Here is a 16,930-nt window from a genome sequence, read left to right as displayed (position 1 = left end):
AGAGCAGAAATAAATGAAATAGAAACAAAGAAAACGATAGCAAAGATCAATAAAACTAAAAGCTGGTTCCTTGAGAAGATAAACAAAATTGATAAACCTTTAGCCAGACTCATCAAGAAAAAGAGGGAGAGGACTCAAATCAATAAAATTAGAAATGAAAAAAGAGAAGTTACAACAGATACTGCAGGAATACAAAGCATCCTAACAGACTACTACAAGCAACTTTATACCAGTAAAATGGATAACCTGGAAGAAATGGACAAATTCTTAGAAAGGTATAACCTTCCAAGACTGAACCCAGAAGAAATAGAAAATATGAACAGACCAATCACAAGTAATAAAATTGAAACTGTGATTAAAAATCTTCCAACAGGACTCCCCTGGTGGCACAGTGGTTAAGAATCCACCTGCCAATGCAGGGGACACGGGTTTGAGCGCTGGTCTAGGAAGATCCCACATGCCGCAGAGCAACTAAGCCCGTGCGCCACAACTACTGAGCCTGCGCTCTACAGCCCGTGTGCCACATCTACTGAGCTCACATGCTGCAACTACTGAAGCCTGCGCACCTACAGCCCATGCTCCGCCACAAGAGAAGCCACCGCAATGAGAAGCCCGTGCACTGCAATGAAGAGTAGCCTCCGCTCACCACAACTAGAGAAAGCCCACACGCAGCAACAAAGACCCAATGCAGCCAAAAATAAAGTAAATAAATTTATAAAAAAGAAAACTAAAATTAAAAAAAAATAAATTAAATAAATAAAAAATCTTCCAACAAACAAAAGTCCAGGACCAGATGGCTTCACAGGTGAATTCAACATTTAGAGAAGAGCTATCATCCATCCTTCTCAAACTCTTCCAAAAAATTGCAGAGGAAGGAACACTCCCAAACTCTTTCTATGAGGCCACCATCACCCTGATATCAAAACCAGACAAAGATATGACAAAAAAAGAAAACTACAGAGCAATATCACTGACGAATATAGATGCAAAACTCCTCAACAAAATACTAGCAAACAGAATCCAACAACACATTAAAAGGACCATACACCATGATCAAGTGGGATTGATCCCAGGGATGCAAGGATTCTTCAATATACGTAAATCAATCAATGTGATACACCATATTAACAAACTGAAGAATAAAAACCATATGATCATCTCAATAGATACAGAAAAAGCTTTTGACAAAATCCAACACCCATTTATGATAAAAACTCTCCAGAAAGTGGGCATAGAGGGAACCTACCTCAACATAATAAAGGCCATATACGAAAAACCCACAGCAAACATCATTCTCAGTGGTGAAAAACTGAAAGCATCTCCTCTAAGATCAGGAACAAGACAAGGATGTCCACGCTCCCCACTATCATTCAACATAATTTTGGAAGTCCTAGCCACGGCAATCAGAGAAGAAAAAGAAATAAAAGGAATACAAATTGGAAAAGAAGAAGTAAAACTGTCACTGTTTACAGATGACATGATACTATACATAGAGAATCCTAAAGATGCCACCAGAAAACTACTAGAGCTAATCAATGAATTTGGTAAAGTGGCAGGACACGAAATTAATGCACAGAAATCTCTTGCATTCCTATACACTAATGACGAAAAATCTGAATGAGAAATTAAGGAAACACTCCCATTTACCACTGAAACAAAAAGAATAAAATACCTAGGAATAAACCTACCTAGGGAGACAAAAGACCTGTATGCAGAAAACTATGGGACACTGATAAAAGAAATTAATGATGATATAAACAGATGGAGAGATATACCATGTTCTTGGATTGGAAGAATCAATATTGTGGAAATGACTATACTACCCAAAGCAATCTACAGATTCAAGGCAATCCCTATCAAATTACCAATGGCATTTTTTACAGAACTAGAACAAAAAATCTTATAATTTGTATGGAGACACAAAAGACCCCGAATAGCCAAAGCAGTCTTGAGGGAAAAAAACGGAGGTGGAGGAATCAGACTCCCTGACTTCAGACTATACTACAAAGCTACAGTCATCAAGACAATATGGTACTGGCACAAAAACAGAAATATAGATCAATGGAACAGGATAGAAAGCCCATAGATAATCCCACGCACCTATGGTCAACTCATCTATGACAAAGGAGGCAAGGACATACAATGGAGAAAAGACAGTGTCTTTAATAAGTGGTGCTGGGGAAACTGGACAGCTACATGTAAAAGAATGAAATTAGAACACTCCCCAACACCATACACAAAAATAAGCTCAAAATGGATGAGAGACCTAAATGTAAGACCAGACACTATAAAACTCTTAGAGGAAAACATAGGAAGAACTCTCTTTGACATAAATCACAGCAAGATCTTTTTTGATCCACCTCCTAGAGTAATGGAAATAAAAACAAAAATAAACAAATGGGACCTAGTGAAACTTAAAAGCTTTTGCACAGCAAAGGAAACTACAAATAAGACGAAAAGACAACCCTCAGAATAGGAGAGAGTATTTGCAAACAAAGCAATGGACAAAGGATTAATCTCCAAAATATATAAACAGCTCATGCAGCTCAATATTAAAAAAACAAACAACCCAATCCAAAAATGGCAGAAGACCTAAATAGACATTTCTCCAGAGAAGACATACAGATGGCCAAGAAGCACATGAAAAGCTGCTCAACATCACTAATTATTAGAGAAATGCAAATCAAAAATACAATGAGGTATCACCTCATTGTCAGAATGGGCATCATCAGAAAATCTACAGACAACAAATGCTGGAGAAGTTGTGGAGAAAAGGGAACCCTCTTGCACTGTTGGTGGGAATGTAAATTGATACAGGCACAATACAGAACAGTATACAGGTTCCTTAAAGAACTAAAAATAGAATTACCATATGACCTAGCAATCCCACTACTGGGCATATACCCAGAGAGAATCATAATTCAAAAAGACACATGCACCCCAATGTTCATTGCAGCACTATTTACAATAGCCAGGACATGGAAGCAACCTAAATGCCCATCAACAGACGAATGGATAAAGAAGAAGTGGTACATATATACAATGGAATACTACTCAGCCATAAAAAGGAAGGAAATTGAGTCATCTGTAGAGACGTGGATGGATCTAGATACTGTCATACAGAGTGAAGTAAGTCAGAAAGAGAAAAATAAATATCATATATTAACGCATATATGTGGAACCTAGAAAAATGGTACAGATGAACCGGTCTGCAGGGTAGAAATAGAGACACAGATGTAGAAAACAAATGTATGGACACCAAGGGGGGAAAGTGGCGGGTGGTGGTGGTGGTGGTGGGATGAATTGGGAGATTGGGATTGACATATATACACTAATATGTATAAAATGAAAAATAAGAACATGCTGTATAAAAAAATAAAATAAAATTCAAAACAAAACAAATAAAGGTATATAATACAGTTAAAAAAATATTGTAAGAAGTAAAACGGTCTCATTTTGGTTTATGTTACAACATGGGCTATACAAAATAACATACACTGCTTTGTGCATAATAAATGTATAATAAATGAATATTAGATAAACATTCATACATATATTGTAAAATTAAGAAAATGCCAAGACCTTTTTAAGTTCTATATTTGACCTTAAAGAATATGTCTCCATTTCATTGGCCAAGTGGTCAGACAGGCTGTACGGATAAGGGATGCCAAAGTAATCAGCCTCTTCCTGCAGAGCAATGCGGGTTTGCTCCTCTGTGGGAATGTGAACTTCTCCGTGAAGATAATCCAAAAGGTATTTAAATAGATGTCCATCACGGTCAATAACACAAGCCCCTAGAAAATATTCAGTTCAAAAATGATTGAATAGATACAAATGACCACGGTAAAATTTCAACATGTCAAACTAGAATTAGACTGAAGACCTCTACAATTAGAAATGTTTCTTTCTCAAAAGAAAGTTAATATCTAGTGTTCAAATAGGTTTAGTCAAATTTGGGGAGCCTCTGTATTCTCACCTACGAGGAAAACGTATTCTGAGTTCCATTAGAAATCAAGGACTATATTCCCACTATGGCCTCTGCAAAAGCCATGGAGACCTTAGACTGCTGGTAGAAACAGAAGCTTACCACTAATCTCAACCCAGCTGGGCCAGGAAAGGTGTATGGAGTTCCTCCCTAATGAGGGTATAATGAGGTCCAGCATTTGTATGTCAGTGACCCTACAAGTCGACCTGCAGTGTTGCCAACAAATAAACCCTGGGTTCCTAGCTATGGGCATGCCATTTGTTCAGACTTATTAGGTTAGTTCCTTTGTATGAAACTGTAGAAAAGAAATGCTATACTGGTACTACTTTATGATAAAAGACTTTTTGTAGACAATTCAGCAGAATTAAGAAAACAAAAAAACACTTCTGTGTGAGGTTACTCAATGATTTCCTTCCTCCCTTGATTAGTTTAAGACGGGATTAAGAAGGTAAAAACTTAGGGGCAGAGGAAACAACTCAGTCCCTGCTTACCACCTTTATACCAACAAACTTTCTGTCCAGATGGACATCCAGTCCTGGGCACCAGACATCAGTGAGTTTTCCATTCTTCCAACTGCCATTCATCTGGCAAAGCAATCTCTCCAGACCCAGCGTTACTGACAGCCCCTCATGCTCTGAGCTCCTCAATCCCTTTTTTCTAACACAGACCAAGAGTGGGTTCTACGAGCCCCAGAATGCCTAAGATGTACAAAAAGCCTTACTTGCTCTGCTGAAGTTTCTTTACCACCAGTAGTAGGTTCAGTGAACCCCAGAGCACTCAAAGCAGAGAGTGGCCCCAGGACCCTAACCCTTGTATTTTACGGTTTCTTCTGAAACACCAATTTTCAGTCCTGGGTGACTGACGGTATCACTGAACTGATGTTTTCTTAGGCATACACATCTGCCCACACAAGGCTCTGCAGCTGGACTAGGTGTGAGTTTAACACTAATTCTACACTGACAGTACCTGCCCTGTCAGCTATGAGGGCAGCTCCTTTCTTCAGAGAAATACATTTTTTAACTTGAAGAACACAGAGAGAAGCTAATATATTTAATCAGGCTCAATATCTTTACCCATTGAGTTGTATGAATGGAACAACTTTCAAAATGTGATTAATCCCCATAATTAGGTGATGGTTGGCCTTTACACACAGTCACTTTTTTGTCAACTTTTAGCGACAGCATCACAGATTCTAGAAACTGGTATTTAATTTCTCCATGTACTTAATGAATCTCCATACAGTCCCAATGATCTCAGTAATTAACAGAGTAAGCTAATACATTCTGTTGTAATTAGAAAAATTAAAGGGAATTTAAACTAGACTCCTATTTTAATGAACATTCATGATAATGCTTACAGACTTTAGATATTTACCTGATTCATCTGTTTTTAGAGGAAAACGACCACTGAACATGGATGCCAGCATTGAGTCCTTAAAGCGGCACAAGGACTGCCGCCTGGCTGTGTAAATACAGCCACCCACGTTCAGTCGAAGAATATCCAACACCTCTTCTTCTGCCTTGTGACCTTCCATTGGTCTCTCCGACGCCTGAAGTTTTGCCTCGAAACACTTTCAGAAACTGCAAAACAATGGTGGTCACAGTACCCCTCTGTAAAAACAAAGGACAATCACCATTGACATTTCCAACAATACATGAAATAGGTAATAAAAATAAATACATTCTAAAGTGGTTTAAGACAAATTCCTCAGCACTGGCAATACTGAATCGAAGGACTTAATGTAATACAAAAGAAGTTTGAGATATGCTGAGAAGCTGGAAAACTCTGGCTCAGAGGATTTGTAAATGATAATAAAGTATTACCAACCAAATCAGAGCTGTTGAAATGACTGTTTAAAGAATTAAATGAGATAATGCATTGTCTGTTACATATAAAGCAAAGGTGAGGCATGCTTATGATCTTCAGTATTCACATATCTTTTTAAACTACAGTAAGTCTGAGGGAGCTGTGTAGACTTGCAGAGGGGAACAGCATGTAGCATGGAATCAGGCTATTAGGCTCTACCACTTACTAGCCTGGGACCTTGGGCAAATGCTTATCCTCCTCTGCCTGTTTCCCCATCTCTAAATTGGAGGGAAGGATGATGCCTACCTCAAAGGACTATCAGAGGAATAACTGACAGAAAATATAAAAAGCATATAGAACAGTCTCTGGCTCAGAGTAAGTACTCAATAAATGATAAATATTATCTATAATAATATAAAAATTTACAAGAGGGTATATACTGAAGGACTTTATATTGGCTCTGGAGATTTAAGGAAACATAAGAGCAGAAATTATTAACAACAGTAGTTGTAATTCTTAAGTTAGGTAACTAAGGAATATATAATTTATCAACTGAGATCAGAATTCCATGTATACCAAAAGCCAAACTGGTCCAGAAGAACAACAGATGACATCTCTCAATCATGTGGCTTCTTCCCTCTGAAATAGCTGAACCTTTAGAGACATTTTGAGGATTTTATTTCTTAATCCATTCTGGAGATAGATGAACCACAGCTGACTGTGGCATTCCTACAGAACCTAAAACAATACCCTGAGGAAAAGTGTCCTCCCAATGTATCTTCACATTTCATAGCAAGTGTAAAATGGCTACCAATAGGCTCAACTACATGCATGGCCATTCACTTTGCCATCAACTTTGAGCATCTTTTCATAGATGCTCCAGTTTAGCCAATTTCCAATAAGAGAAGGAGACCATTAGAGTCTGAGGAACATCATGTGTGTGAAACACAGTAGACAGAAACTATTATGGGCCAACAGTCCAGCCTTCAGAACCCACTTATCAATGTGACTTTCTACACTGCCTAAAAGTCCAAGGAGCAGCCCAACAATGAACCATGTGAAAGAACCACTTCTGAGGCCTGGAATGGAACTGGTTCACGCTGTCCCTGTTACCAGCTCCCTGGAATCCTACCTATTCTTCAAAGCTGCAGGCAAACCTCACTGCTTACATGACCTTCCCAAGCACCCCCAGTTAGAACCCTTGCACAGTTGTCCCAGATATACTTTGTACCCCTGTCCACATATTATTCCACTTGACTAATCCCTAATTTGGGGGACTAAATTAGTCCCCTAAATTAGCATCACCCTTAACAATTCCCATTTACTGAACGCTATGTGCCAGCCACTGTAGGAGACACTTGACAGACATTACCTCATTCACACAAAAGCCCTACTGGGTAGGAGTTACTGTCCCTACTGACAGGTGAGGACACTGGAGAAAGAAACAGTAATGTGTGCAGGGCTAGGGCTGCCCTGCCATAAGTGGTGGAATCAGCCCCAATCCAGGTCAGCAGGACCAACTCCAAGTTCTTCCAGCTGCACCCCACACCGACTCCTTCAGCACCGTTTCACTCCTAAGGCTCCTGACCTGGGCACTTCACTCACTAAGCGTCTGTCCGTCTGAAGACTCCGGTGGATGGCAATAGGAACATAGCAGCACCCTAGGCGCAAGGATTCAAGAGATACCCCTAAGGCAGAGGACCATCACCATTTCAAGGCCAGTCACAGGGCCCCACCTTCAAACGCACCCACTTGCACTCCCTGCTGGGTCGACAGTGCCCAGCCCGCGGTTCCGTGACCACCTGCACCAAAACCATCAGGGACACTTTGCTGAAAATGCAGATTCTCGGACCACGACATAGACTCTGGTTCAGAAAGTCTTAGGTGGGGTCGGGAGTCCCCCCCGCGGACACTACTTTGAGAAACGCTCAAGGGACTCCCACGACGCGGGACGAGAGGTGAGGGGCTGGGACACCACAAAGCCCCGCGGGGGTCTCCCCGCGGTCCTGGGATCCCGAATCGGCCCGAAGCCCGAGCCTGCAGCCCCGGGCGCCCGTGTTAACAGCGCGGCCCGGGCCCTTCCTCAGGGCGCCCTGCCGCCTCCCAGGTCCGCGGCCCACCCGGCGCTCCGCTCCTCCGCAGGGGATGGGCGGGGTAGGCGGCCTCCCCGACTGACCTGCGGCCCGCCCGGCCCTTGGCAAGGGCGCCGGACGCCACGGGGCCCGACACGGAAGTGAGCGCCTCCCCGCCTGCTCGGCAACTCGTGTAGCAGCGAGGCTCCAGTGCCGCCTCAGCGCGTCTCAGCCTGGCGGCGACGGCCGGGAGACGAAGGCCCCACCCCGGACACGCCCAGGACACGCCCCTCCAGGGCCCCGCCCCCGGGCTGGTTCCCCCACCTCCGGCCGCCGCCGCCTGCTTTGGGGAGGGCGCGAGGTCTGGCAGTCTCGGTACAATGCCGGGAAAGGAAAGGACACGCAGAGAGACGCAGGCTGGATCCCCGAGGGACGGTCTTGTCCGTTCAGAGGCGGCTCTTACACATGAAGAAAACAGCACCGAAGTTGCGATCGTCTAGGGTCAGTTAATAAGCGGTAAGAGTTAGGATGAGTTAGGTCTTTTCACTTCTAGGTGAGGGAGGGCCCTTCCCTCCAAACTGGGTTGCTCAATGCCAAGAGTCATTCATATATTGCACTTGAATGTTTGTGCATTTGGATAGTGTTTGTGGCTTACAAAGCTGTTTCACACAGAGCATTCTTGTTTTATTTAGTCTGTGTGACAGCCCTATATTTTTATTCCTGTTACAGTAAGGAAAATTGAGGCAGGAGCAAACCTTTATTGAATACTTCTGTACCCCTGAGATTCTGCTAAATGCTTTGCGTGCACTAATTTCCTCTTAACAGTAACCCCAAGAGTTCTTTTGGTTTCCAGCTGCAGCCTACCTTGTGCAAGAGACTTTGCTAGGTATTTCAAAATGAATAAAACACAGTCCTATTCTCAAGGTACTCTCCCAGACTCAATAATAATTGGTTTCTAATTTTTCTCACTGTGTCTTAGAAGGGAATAAGCCAGTGAGAGGTAAACCCCTCAGATATTGATAGTACCCAGGAGAGGAGGAAGGTTTGTTCAACCTACAGTTACTGAGCACTAGCTATGGACCAGACACTGGGAGTGGAGGACTGAACAGGACAATCAATGTCCCTGACCTAATGTCCCATGGCATTTCCATTCTAGTGCAGCAGTCAGAAGACTTTATCTGTAAATATTTTAGGCTTTTATATATCTATATATAAAATATTTTTAAATATTATGGGTCATACATAACTACTCAGCTTTGCTGTTGTAGTGTTAAAGCAGCCATAGATAATACATAAACGAATGAGAGTGACTACGTTCTAACTTTATTTATGGATACTGAAATTTGAATTGCATATAATTTTCATGTGTCATGAAATATTCTTAAATATTTCAAACACTTAAATATGTAAAAACCATTCTTAGAGCGTGGGCCACCCGTGGATCATAATTTGCCTACTCCTGTTCAAGTGGCAGAAACAGACACTAAGCAAAATAGTTACAGACAGTGATAACCGCTTGGGAGGAAATAGGATAATGTTGGATGGAGATGATGGCTTGGGAGAAGTTCTCACTGATGAGGGGACATTTAAGTTGAGCACTAAGGATGAGAATGAGCCTATCCTCCGAAGAGATGGAGGAAGCATATTTTAGGAAAAAGGGAGACCAAGTGGAAAGGCCCTGAGGCAGGAAAGGACTTGACAGTTTGTAGGAATGGAAAGGACACTAGTTTGTCTGGAGATTGGTGAGCTTGGGGACCAGGGGGAAGGTGATAAGAGATGAAGCTGAGAAGAGAGGCAGGAACCAGCTTTTAAAGCATCTTGTGGCAGAAGTAGTTTAAATTTTACTCTAAGCATATGGGAAACCATTAAAAGGTTTTAAGCAGTGAAATGGCATGATCAATTTAATATTTTTTAAAACTCACTCTGGCTACTGTGATGAGAATGGATTGAAAAGGCATAAAATGAATGTAGGCAGCTGTTGCAGGAATCCAGGGGACAAATGGCATAGCTTCTACTCAAGTGGTGATGGTGATAGAAGTGGATGAGTGCAAGAAATGTTTTTAGGAAATAGAAATGACATTAAATTTGCTGATGATCAGCTATGATGTGTTAGTTCAGGTTCTTTGTGAAGTGGACAGCAAGATCAGATTAAACCTGCAAAAAGTTTAATGGGGAGACACCTGTGAGGAAAAAATTAGGGAGGGGTCTGAAGGGGACTGAGAGAGCCTTTAGACTAGATGCAAATTAGGAAAAGTGGATATGATGTAGTTCAAGAAAGTTTCAGGAAAGCCAATGAGGAGTTTTCAAGCCAATGTCCCTCATCAAAGGAGCCTTATGTCTCCTAGGAATAGGCCTGCCTTAGTATCCCTGCCATACTCAGTCACTGGCTGGGAGCAGTCAGTGGGAAGTGCAGCCTAGAACACAGTGATAGATTTCAGAGCACAGTATGTGGAGTACATCAGTCAGTAATGCTCCCTGTAATCAGACATCTGAGAGGTACGTTTTCGTGGCTGCCACATATGAGGGAAAGGGGAAATGCAGGATTATGTGTAAATTGTTGGCTGAACAGCTGAATGATGGTGCCATTTACTGAAATGGTGAATTATGGGAGAGATCAGAAGCTGTATTTTAGACTATTAAGACTGAGATGTTAAACAGGCATACAAGTAAAGAGATCAAATAGCCATTGAATGAATCTGGAGCACAGGAGTGAAGTACGGTGGTGCTGAAGGTGTGAATTTGGAAGGCATCAGCATTTAAAGCCATGGAACTGGATGAAATCACCCACGTAAAGGGCAGGTAATTAAGAAGAAATAGGATGGAACACTGACTCCAATACTTAGATTTCAGGCTTAGAAGAAAGAGCCAGAGAGCCAGAGAGTATGAAGCTACAGGAACCAAGAAAGTAAAGTGTCATTTATGTGAAATGCTGCTAGGAGATCAAGAGTCCACCAGATTTGATAATATAGGAGTTCTTGGTGACCTTGACAAGAGCAGTTGCAGTGCGCTGATAAGGATGCAAGCCCAGAGGAAAGTGGGTTGAAGCGTGAATGTGAGATGGCAAACTGGATATAACTGTAGATAAGAAAGAGAAGGAGAGAAATAGGGCTGTGGTTGAGGTGGGAGACAAAGTCAAGGGATGGAGTTTTAGGATGAGAGTCACTAGAGCAGGCTATGCTGATGGAAATGATCCAATAGGTAGGTAGAGATTGGTGACGCAGGGGAGAAGGAGGGACAACTGAGGGAATGAAATGCTTGAGAAGGCAAAAGGGTCCTGGAGCCAGAGCAGGAGGAATTTCTGTTTGACAAGAGCAGGGATAGGAGGTAAAACAGACAAGATAGATTTCAGTTCAGGTAAAGTGGTAGATTTCACAGTGGTAAAATGAGGAAATTCTGATTGAATGGCTTCTACTTCCTCAATTAAGTCTAAAGCAAGGTCAGAGGATAAGAGTAAAGCTGATGAGGGGTGGAAGAGGTTTGAGGAAGGAGGATAATGTATGAATTAGTTTTCTTGAGAAATTGAAAGGGCAGACTTTCTATAGAAACATGACAGGATTGCTCGGAGAGAACTAGAGCCTGTTTGAAGATTATAATCATTATATATGGATGGCAAACTAGTCATCCCAGTGATGTGACTTTTACCCAGCAACACTCAACAGCTTCAGTGTAGGTGCTGCTGAGGAAGTAGATCATTGGACTCAGTTAATGTTGAGATTTAATCAAGTGATGCAATACAAGGAGAGAGGGGTGAGAGTTGAGGATGTTTGTAAGTGATTGAGTCCCATGGAGGACCATGGACTCTATGCTGGATAAGGAGGGAAATAACTATATAACGGTGGTGATGGATAGTGAAAAAGTAGTGAAGTTAATGGATTGGAGATCTCAGAGAAATTGAGGAATTATTTAAATAAGAGTACAAGAGTAAGTGAGCTGGAAGAATTGGAGGCAGTAGTCAAAGAATATCACACTTGAATTCAAGGTTCTGGAGGTCATTCAATGACCATAATGCCAAGGTTCCATGCTGAGATGGGGTGGAAGAAAAGTTAATGGAGGTGAGAATTTTAATGAATGATTATTATTAGATGAGTTTCCCCATAAATAGCAATGTCCACAAGAGTGGAGCAGGTGTAGAGAGAAAGATGATGAAACAGAAGCTAATGTCATCAATAATGGATGATTAGAAGAACCTTAGCAGACTACATTGCAGAGACAAAGAGAGATACTGTGTCCAGATGGCTACAGTTCAGATCAGCTAGGGCTTAGAAAAAGGAAGGAGGAAAAATTGTTTGTTAGCAGTGATGGGAGAAGAGAGGACACCAACCCTGGCCCTGAAGTATGTGGGGAGTGGAAGGAAAAGCAGTCACTTCTTGAGAGGGCTACAGACTACAGAGGAAGTAAGTAGGTCCTCTAGGAGCAGAGAACATGCATTAAAAGAAAGATGGGACATTTAAAAAAGGGAATTTTAAAGGGCTCAGAGGAAGTGTTCGAGAGGAATAGGAAGAATGGGGGATTGGCTCAGAGGGGCAGACATACTGGCAATATGGGACTAGGACCCCAGATAACAGTGGACAACTTGAGGGTTTGGAACTATTGGGGTGATTAAGGTAAACAGGGATCCAAGCCATGATGAGAACACCTAATGTTCTATTAGTGCAAAGTTGAAGCCAAAACCCAGGTATTTAGCTGAGTAGTATTGGGTCACCTCACTCTCTGGCTGCTCCCAATTCTATGGTAAACTGAGTGAATGTACAGGTCTTATAAGGAACCCAAGCGTTAAGAAAGCCTTTGGGTGACTATTCTCTCCACCAGCTCTCACAGAAGTAAAAGATAATCCTAACTCTGATGCATAGGAGCTTGAGAGGAAGGGAAATAGGAAGCACCAGATAAATCAGAGCCTGAGTCATAGACCTGATCAGACTCAAGACTACCCTCCTCTTCTGGTTCTTCCTGGAATGGGAAAGATAGGGACTTGTCATGACTGAGGAGGAGTAAACAACTTTATGTTCATCCTTTAGGAAAAGATTCCCAAACCATAAGCAGCCCCCTCCTTCCAACCCAGGACAAGGTATTGGAAAGAGAATGAGGTGTCTGGTTGCCCCTTTACTCTCAAAACCTGGATGAGCTGCATTGTTTTTCTTTTAAAAATTCCTTGTGCAGACTGTTATTTTTCATCAAAATAACACTAGGGGTGGAATTCCTGGGTAGCCAACATAATAGCAGACATCACAGTGTAAATCTGAATCTCCCAAATCATTCTCCAAAAAGCTGAACACAGAATAGATAACAAATAAAACTGCACAAAACCCATGCCATCTGCATAACTAAGAATGCCCAAACTTCAAATTATCTGGAAGTAGAAAAATAAAAACCAAATCTTGGCAAGCTGTGTCCCATTCTCCTGCCACAAAAAAAGAAGAAGGCTCTTGGTGGACCTATGATTGATCTAAGATAACCACAAAAAAGAGAAAGTCTGCTTTTGTGCTAACATACTGGTAAAGAACCCTCGTAGATCAAAGCACTTAGTATGTATTTTTAAAAATTAAAGCTGCACATAATTCAAGGTGACAGTGTGTGAAAACCATTGCTTCTGGTATCGAAGGGGAAAAAAAGGAATGGAGAGGCACATTTTGGAACCTGGTGAAGAGGAAAAGAAGTAAAAGGAAATTTAGGGTCAAGTAAGAAAAACGAGATCCAAAGCTGTGAAAATATGCAATCTTTAGCCCATATCACTCACACACACACATACACACATACATACATACACGTAAACACACAAGAATCATCCATTAAGAAAGTATTTCACTGCAGAAGAGGATACCCTTGAACCTGAAATCTTATAAACCATTCAAAAATCTTTGAAATGAATAGATGAAAACAGAGTAAATATACACAAAGCTATTATAAGAAGAAAACAGAAAACAAGACAACTTCAGCTGATAAAAAGTGCTTCCCCCCAAAAAAACTAACCCAAAGCAGAAAACAAAAAACAAACTACAACACAAACTCCAAAGTGAATTAAATATCCACTTTGGGAATATGAAAAACCACCTTGAACCAGAAATTCAAAAATTCAAAAATAGAAACAAACAAACAAACAAAGAAACAGGAAGAAATGAGAAGAGAATAGGTTGAATCCAGGAAAGAAAATAGGAATAAAAGACAAAAATTATCACAGAAGTGAAGAATAAATTGCAAAGATTCTGGGGGAAAATAAGATCAAGTGAAAATTTAATAAGGGAAATTGAAAAAGGCAGAAAAATAACCAAGATAATGAAAATGAGATGCAAAGTTAAAAGTAACTAGGATCAGAGAGAAGTGGTTGAAATGAAAGAGAAAGAAGAAAAAACATACAAATAATGGCAGTCCCTAAACTGCCTAAACAAAATGGTGAAACAGAACTATATTTAAAATCCAAAAAATGTTCAGAATGTGAAAGAAGATATATTGATAATTCTATATACCCATAAATTACATGGGGAAATTAAACCAGAATTGTCAGCTCGCAAACATATGCAAGTAAAGCTATTGGACTTCAAAGATAAAGAAAAAATACCTAAGCCTTGAAACAAAAAAGATAAGAAATGACAAGGACAAGAGAATTAAACTGGGACCAGCCTGCTCAAAAATAACATACAAGAAAGGCAGCAGTGGAATAGCATTTTTATAAAAACACGAAGAAAAAAAGTGTAAATCAAGGATATTCAGTCAACCTGTCCTTCAAGTATCAAGGCAATAGAAAATGAGTTTTTTGTTTTTTTTGTGGTACGCGGGCCTCTCACTGTTGTGGCCTCTCCCATTGTGGAGCACAGGCTCCAGACGCGCAGGCTCCGCGGGCAAGGCTCACAGGCCTAGCCGCTCCACGGCATGTGGGATCTTCCTGGACGGGGGTACGAACCCATGTCTCCTGCATCGGCAGGTGGACTCTCAACCACTGTGCCACCAGGGGAGCCCCAAAATGAGTTTTTAACATGAAAAATTCAGGGAATTTTGTATACATGAGCCTTTCTTGAAGAATCTTTGAAAAAGTGATTTCCATTCAACCAAGTAGCAAAACTTCATCAAAAGACGTGATGGCAATCATTCACTATATTTAATGTAGACCTAAAACTAAAACCAGGTGAGAACAAAGCTCAAAGAATATGTTATATGTAATGTGTAACCGGTTCTAACATAGCAGAAATAATGCAAGTAAAAATGGGAGGAGGGAGAGAGAAAGAGGAAAGTAGAATAAGTTCATTGATTGTGATATAGCAGTAGGTGGGGGTTAAAGGATAATATTAAAATTGACCAATCAGATAATAAAAGGTTAAGTCAGAAAGACAACTAAGGGCTTTATAAAAGGTATGAGGACAAAGATAACCACTAGAATAACACTACAAACTTTCCTAAATACAAAAAGAAACTTTAAAAATCAAAAGAACAAGGAAAAAGCATTATGTACAGAAAGAAATATAACAACTATAACAATATTAATGTCATTAATATTAGATAAAATAATTTAAACAAAATAATATGACAGTGGGACTAAATATATGCCATATTAATAAATATGGATAGGTTTAACTTATTAAAAGAAAAAAAATTTTCAATTTGATTCACAAAGAAAGCTGCTGAAAATGAGACATGCCTAAATCAGAATGTCAGAAAGTCTAAAACTAAAAGAATGGGCAAAGGTTACTAGGCAACTGGAAATGATAAGTAAGTGGAGGTTATGATCCTGATATCAAAGTAGAATTTAGGGCTTCCCTGGTGGCGTAGTGGTTGAGAGTCCGCCTGCCGATGCAGGGGACACGGGTTCGTGCCCCGGTCCGGGAAGATCCCACGTGCCGCAGAGCGGCTGGGCCCGTGAGCCGTGGCCGCTGAGCCTGCGTGTCCGGGGCCTGTGCTCCGCAACAGGAGAGGCCACAGCAGTGAGAGGCCCGCGTACCGCAAAAAAAAAAAAAAAAAAGTAGAATTTAAACGAAAATGCATTAAATTAGACAATGAAGGACATGTTTTAATGTCCCAATTCACAATGAATATATAACAGTTATAAATTCTATTCACCAAATGACTCAGCAACACATTTACAAAGCAAAAATCATAGGACATGCAAAGAAACATGGAGAGAAATACGTTAGTAGCAGGAAACTTTTAATATGCCACTTTCAGTACATGCAGACCAAGTAAACAAAAAATAAGTGAGGGAAAGAAATATAGATGTAAATAGCATAATTAATAAGGTAGATCTTATGGATATTTTTACTTTGGACCCAGAAAGTAGAGAATACAGTAGTAACAGAAGATAAAATGTTTTAGAATTAAGTTATCAAGAAATGTGCAAATCTTATATGAGAAAAATTTTAAAGCGCTCCTGAAAGATACAAAAACAGACTTGAAACAAATGAAAGACATTCCTTAATGTCATAAAGATACCAGTTTTATCTAAGTTATTTTATAAATTTAACAAGTACCAATAAGATTTTTATGGAGTTAGACAAGTTATTAAAGTTTATGTGAAAAAATAAGCATGAAAAAATAGCCAGGAAAACACTGAAAAAGAAAAGTTTATGAGGGATACTAGCCCTACCAGTTGTTAAAATACACTATAAATCTGGTTTGTCTATCTACTCATGGTACTGGTGCATAAATTGACAAATAGACCAGTGTAATAAAATAGGAAGTCCCAGAAATAGATTCAAATACATATGGAAATTTAGTATGTGACAAACATGGTATCTCAAATCACTTGGGAAAAGATGGACATTTTAATAAATACTGGTGGGACAACTGGTTTGCTATTTGGAGAAAGATAAAATTAGAACCAAGTCTCACATTATAATCAAGAATAAACTCCAAATGGACCAGGGATATAAATGTCCAAGATGAAACCTTGTAAGTACTAGAAGAAACCATGTATGATTTTCTCTATAGCCTGGATGTAGGAAAAGACTTTCTAACTATGACTTGAAATTCAGATGCAATAAAAAATAAAATTGATACATTTGACTATGTTAAAAAAAAAAAACTTTTGAACAACAAAAATAATGATGAGACATTACTAACAGGGAGACAATTTGCACATACA

The 16,930-nt window shown here is 40.3% G+C and overlaps 2 protein-coding genes across 9 annotated transcripts in view; one reads left to right on the top strand and one right to left on the bottom strand.

Annotated features, from left to right (window-relative positions):
• The window catches only part of KCTD18 (potassium channel tetramerization domain containing 18), a 38,304-nt gene that overhangs the window by 21,311 nt on the left and 63 nt on the right, over window positions 1-16,930 (bottom strand). For 2 of the 7 annotated variants that reach the window (XM_019939182.2, XM_073807427.1), the window contains exons 1-3: window positions 7,968-8,105; window positions 5,360-5,595; window positions 3,583-3,794 (exon numbers count right to left, since the gene is read on the bottom strand). In XM_019939182.2, coding sequence (XP_019794741.1) covers window positions 3,583-3,794; window positions 5,360-5,519 — 372 coding nt within the window. In that variant the 5' untranslated portion in view covers window positions 5,520-5,595; window positions 7,968-8,105. Of the gene's footprint in view, window positions 1-3,582; window positions 3,795-5,359; window positions 5,596-6,367; window positions 6,390-7,379; window positions 7,453-7,527; window positions 7,924-7,967; window positions 8,106-16,930 lie in introns of those variants that run through there. The other 5 variants (XM_019939183.3, XM_073807426.1, XM_073807424.1 and 2 more) reach the window with 5 other exon arrangements.
• SGO2 (shugoshin 2) overlaps window positions 8,256-16,930 on the top strand; it is a 47,352-nt gene continuing 38,677 nt past the window's right edge. The window contains exon 1 of one of the 2 annotated variants that reach the window (XM_033859909.2): window positions 8,256-8,379. The gene's annotated coding sequence lies outside the window, so the exon portion shown is untranslated. The remainder of the gene's footprint in view (window positions 8,380-16,930) is intronic. The other variant, XM_019939180.3, reaches the window with a different exon arrangement.

This window comes from Tursiops truncatus, chromosome 7 (genome assembly GCF_011762595.2).
Source record: "Tursiops truncatus isolate mTurTru1 chromosome 7, mTurTru1.mat.Y, whole genome shotgun sequence".
Lineage (NCBI taxonomy): Eukaryota > Metazoa > Chordata > Mammalia > Artiodactyla > Delphinidae > Tursiops > Tursiops truncatus.
The sequence above is the reverse complement of the archived record's forward strand: the minus strand, read 5'-3'. Positions and strand labels throughout refer to the sequence as shown.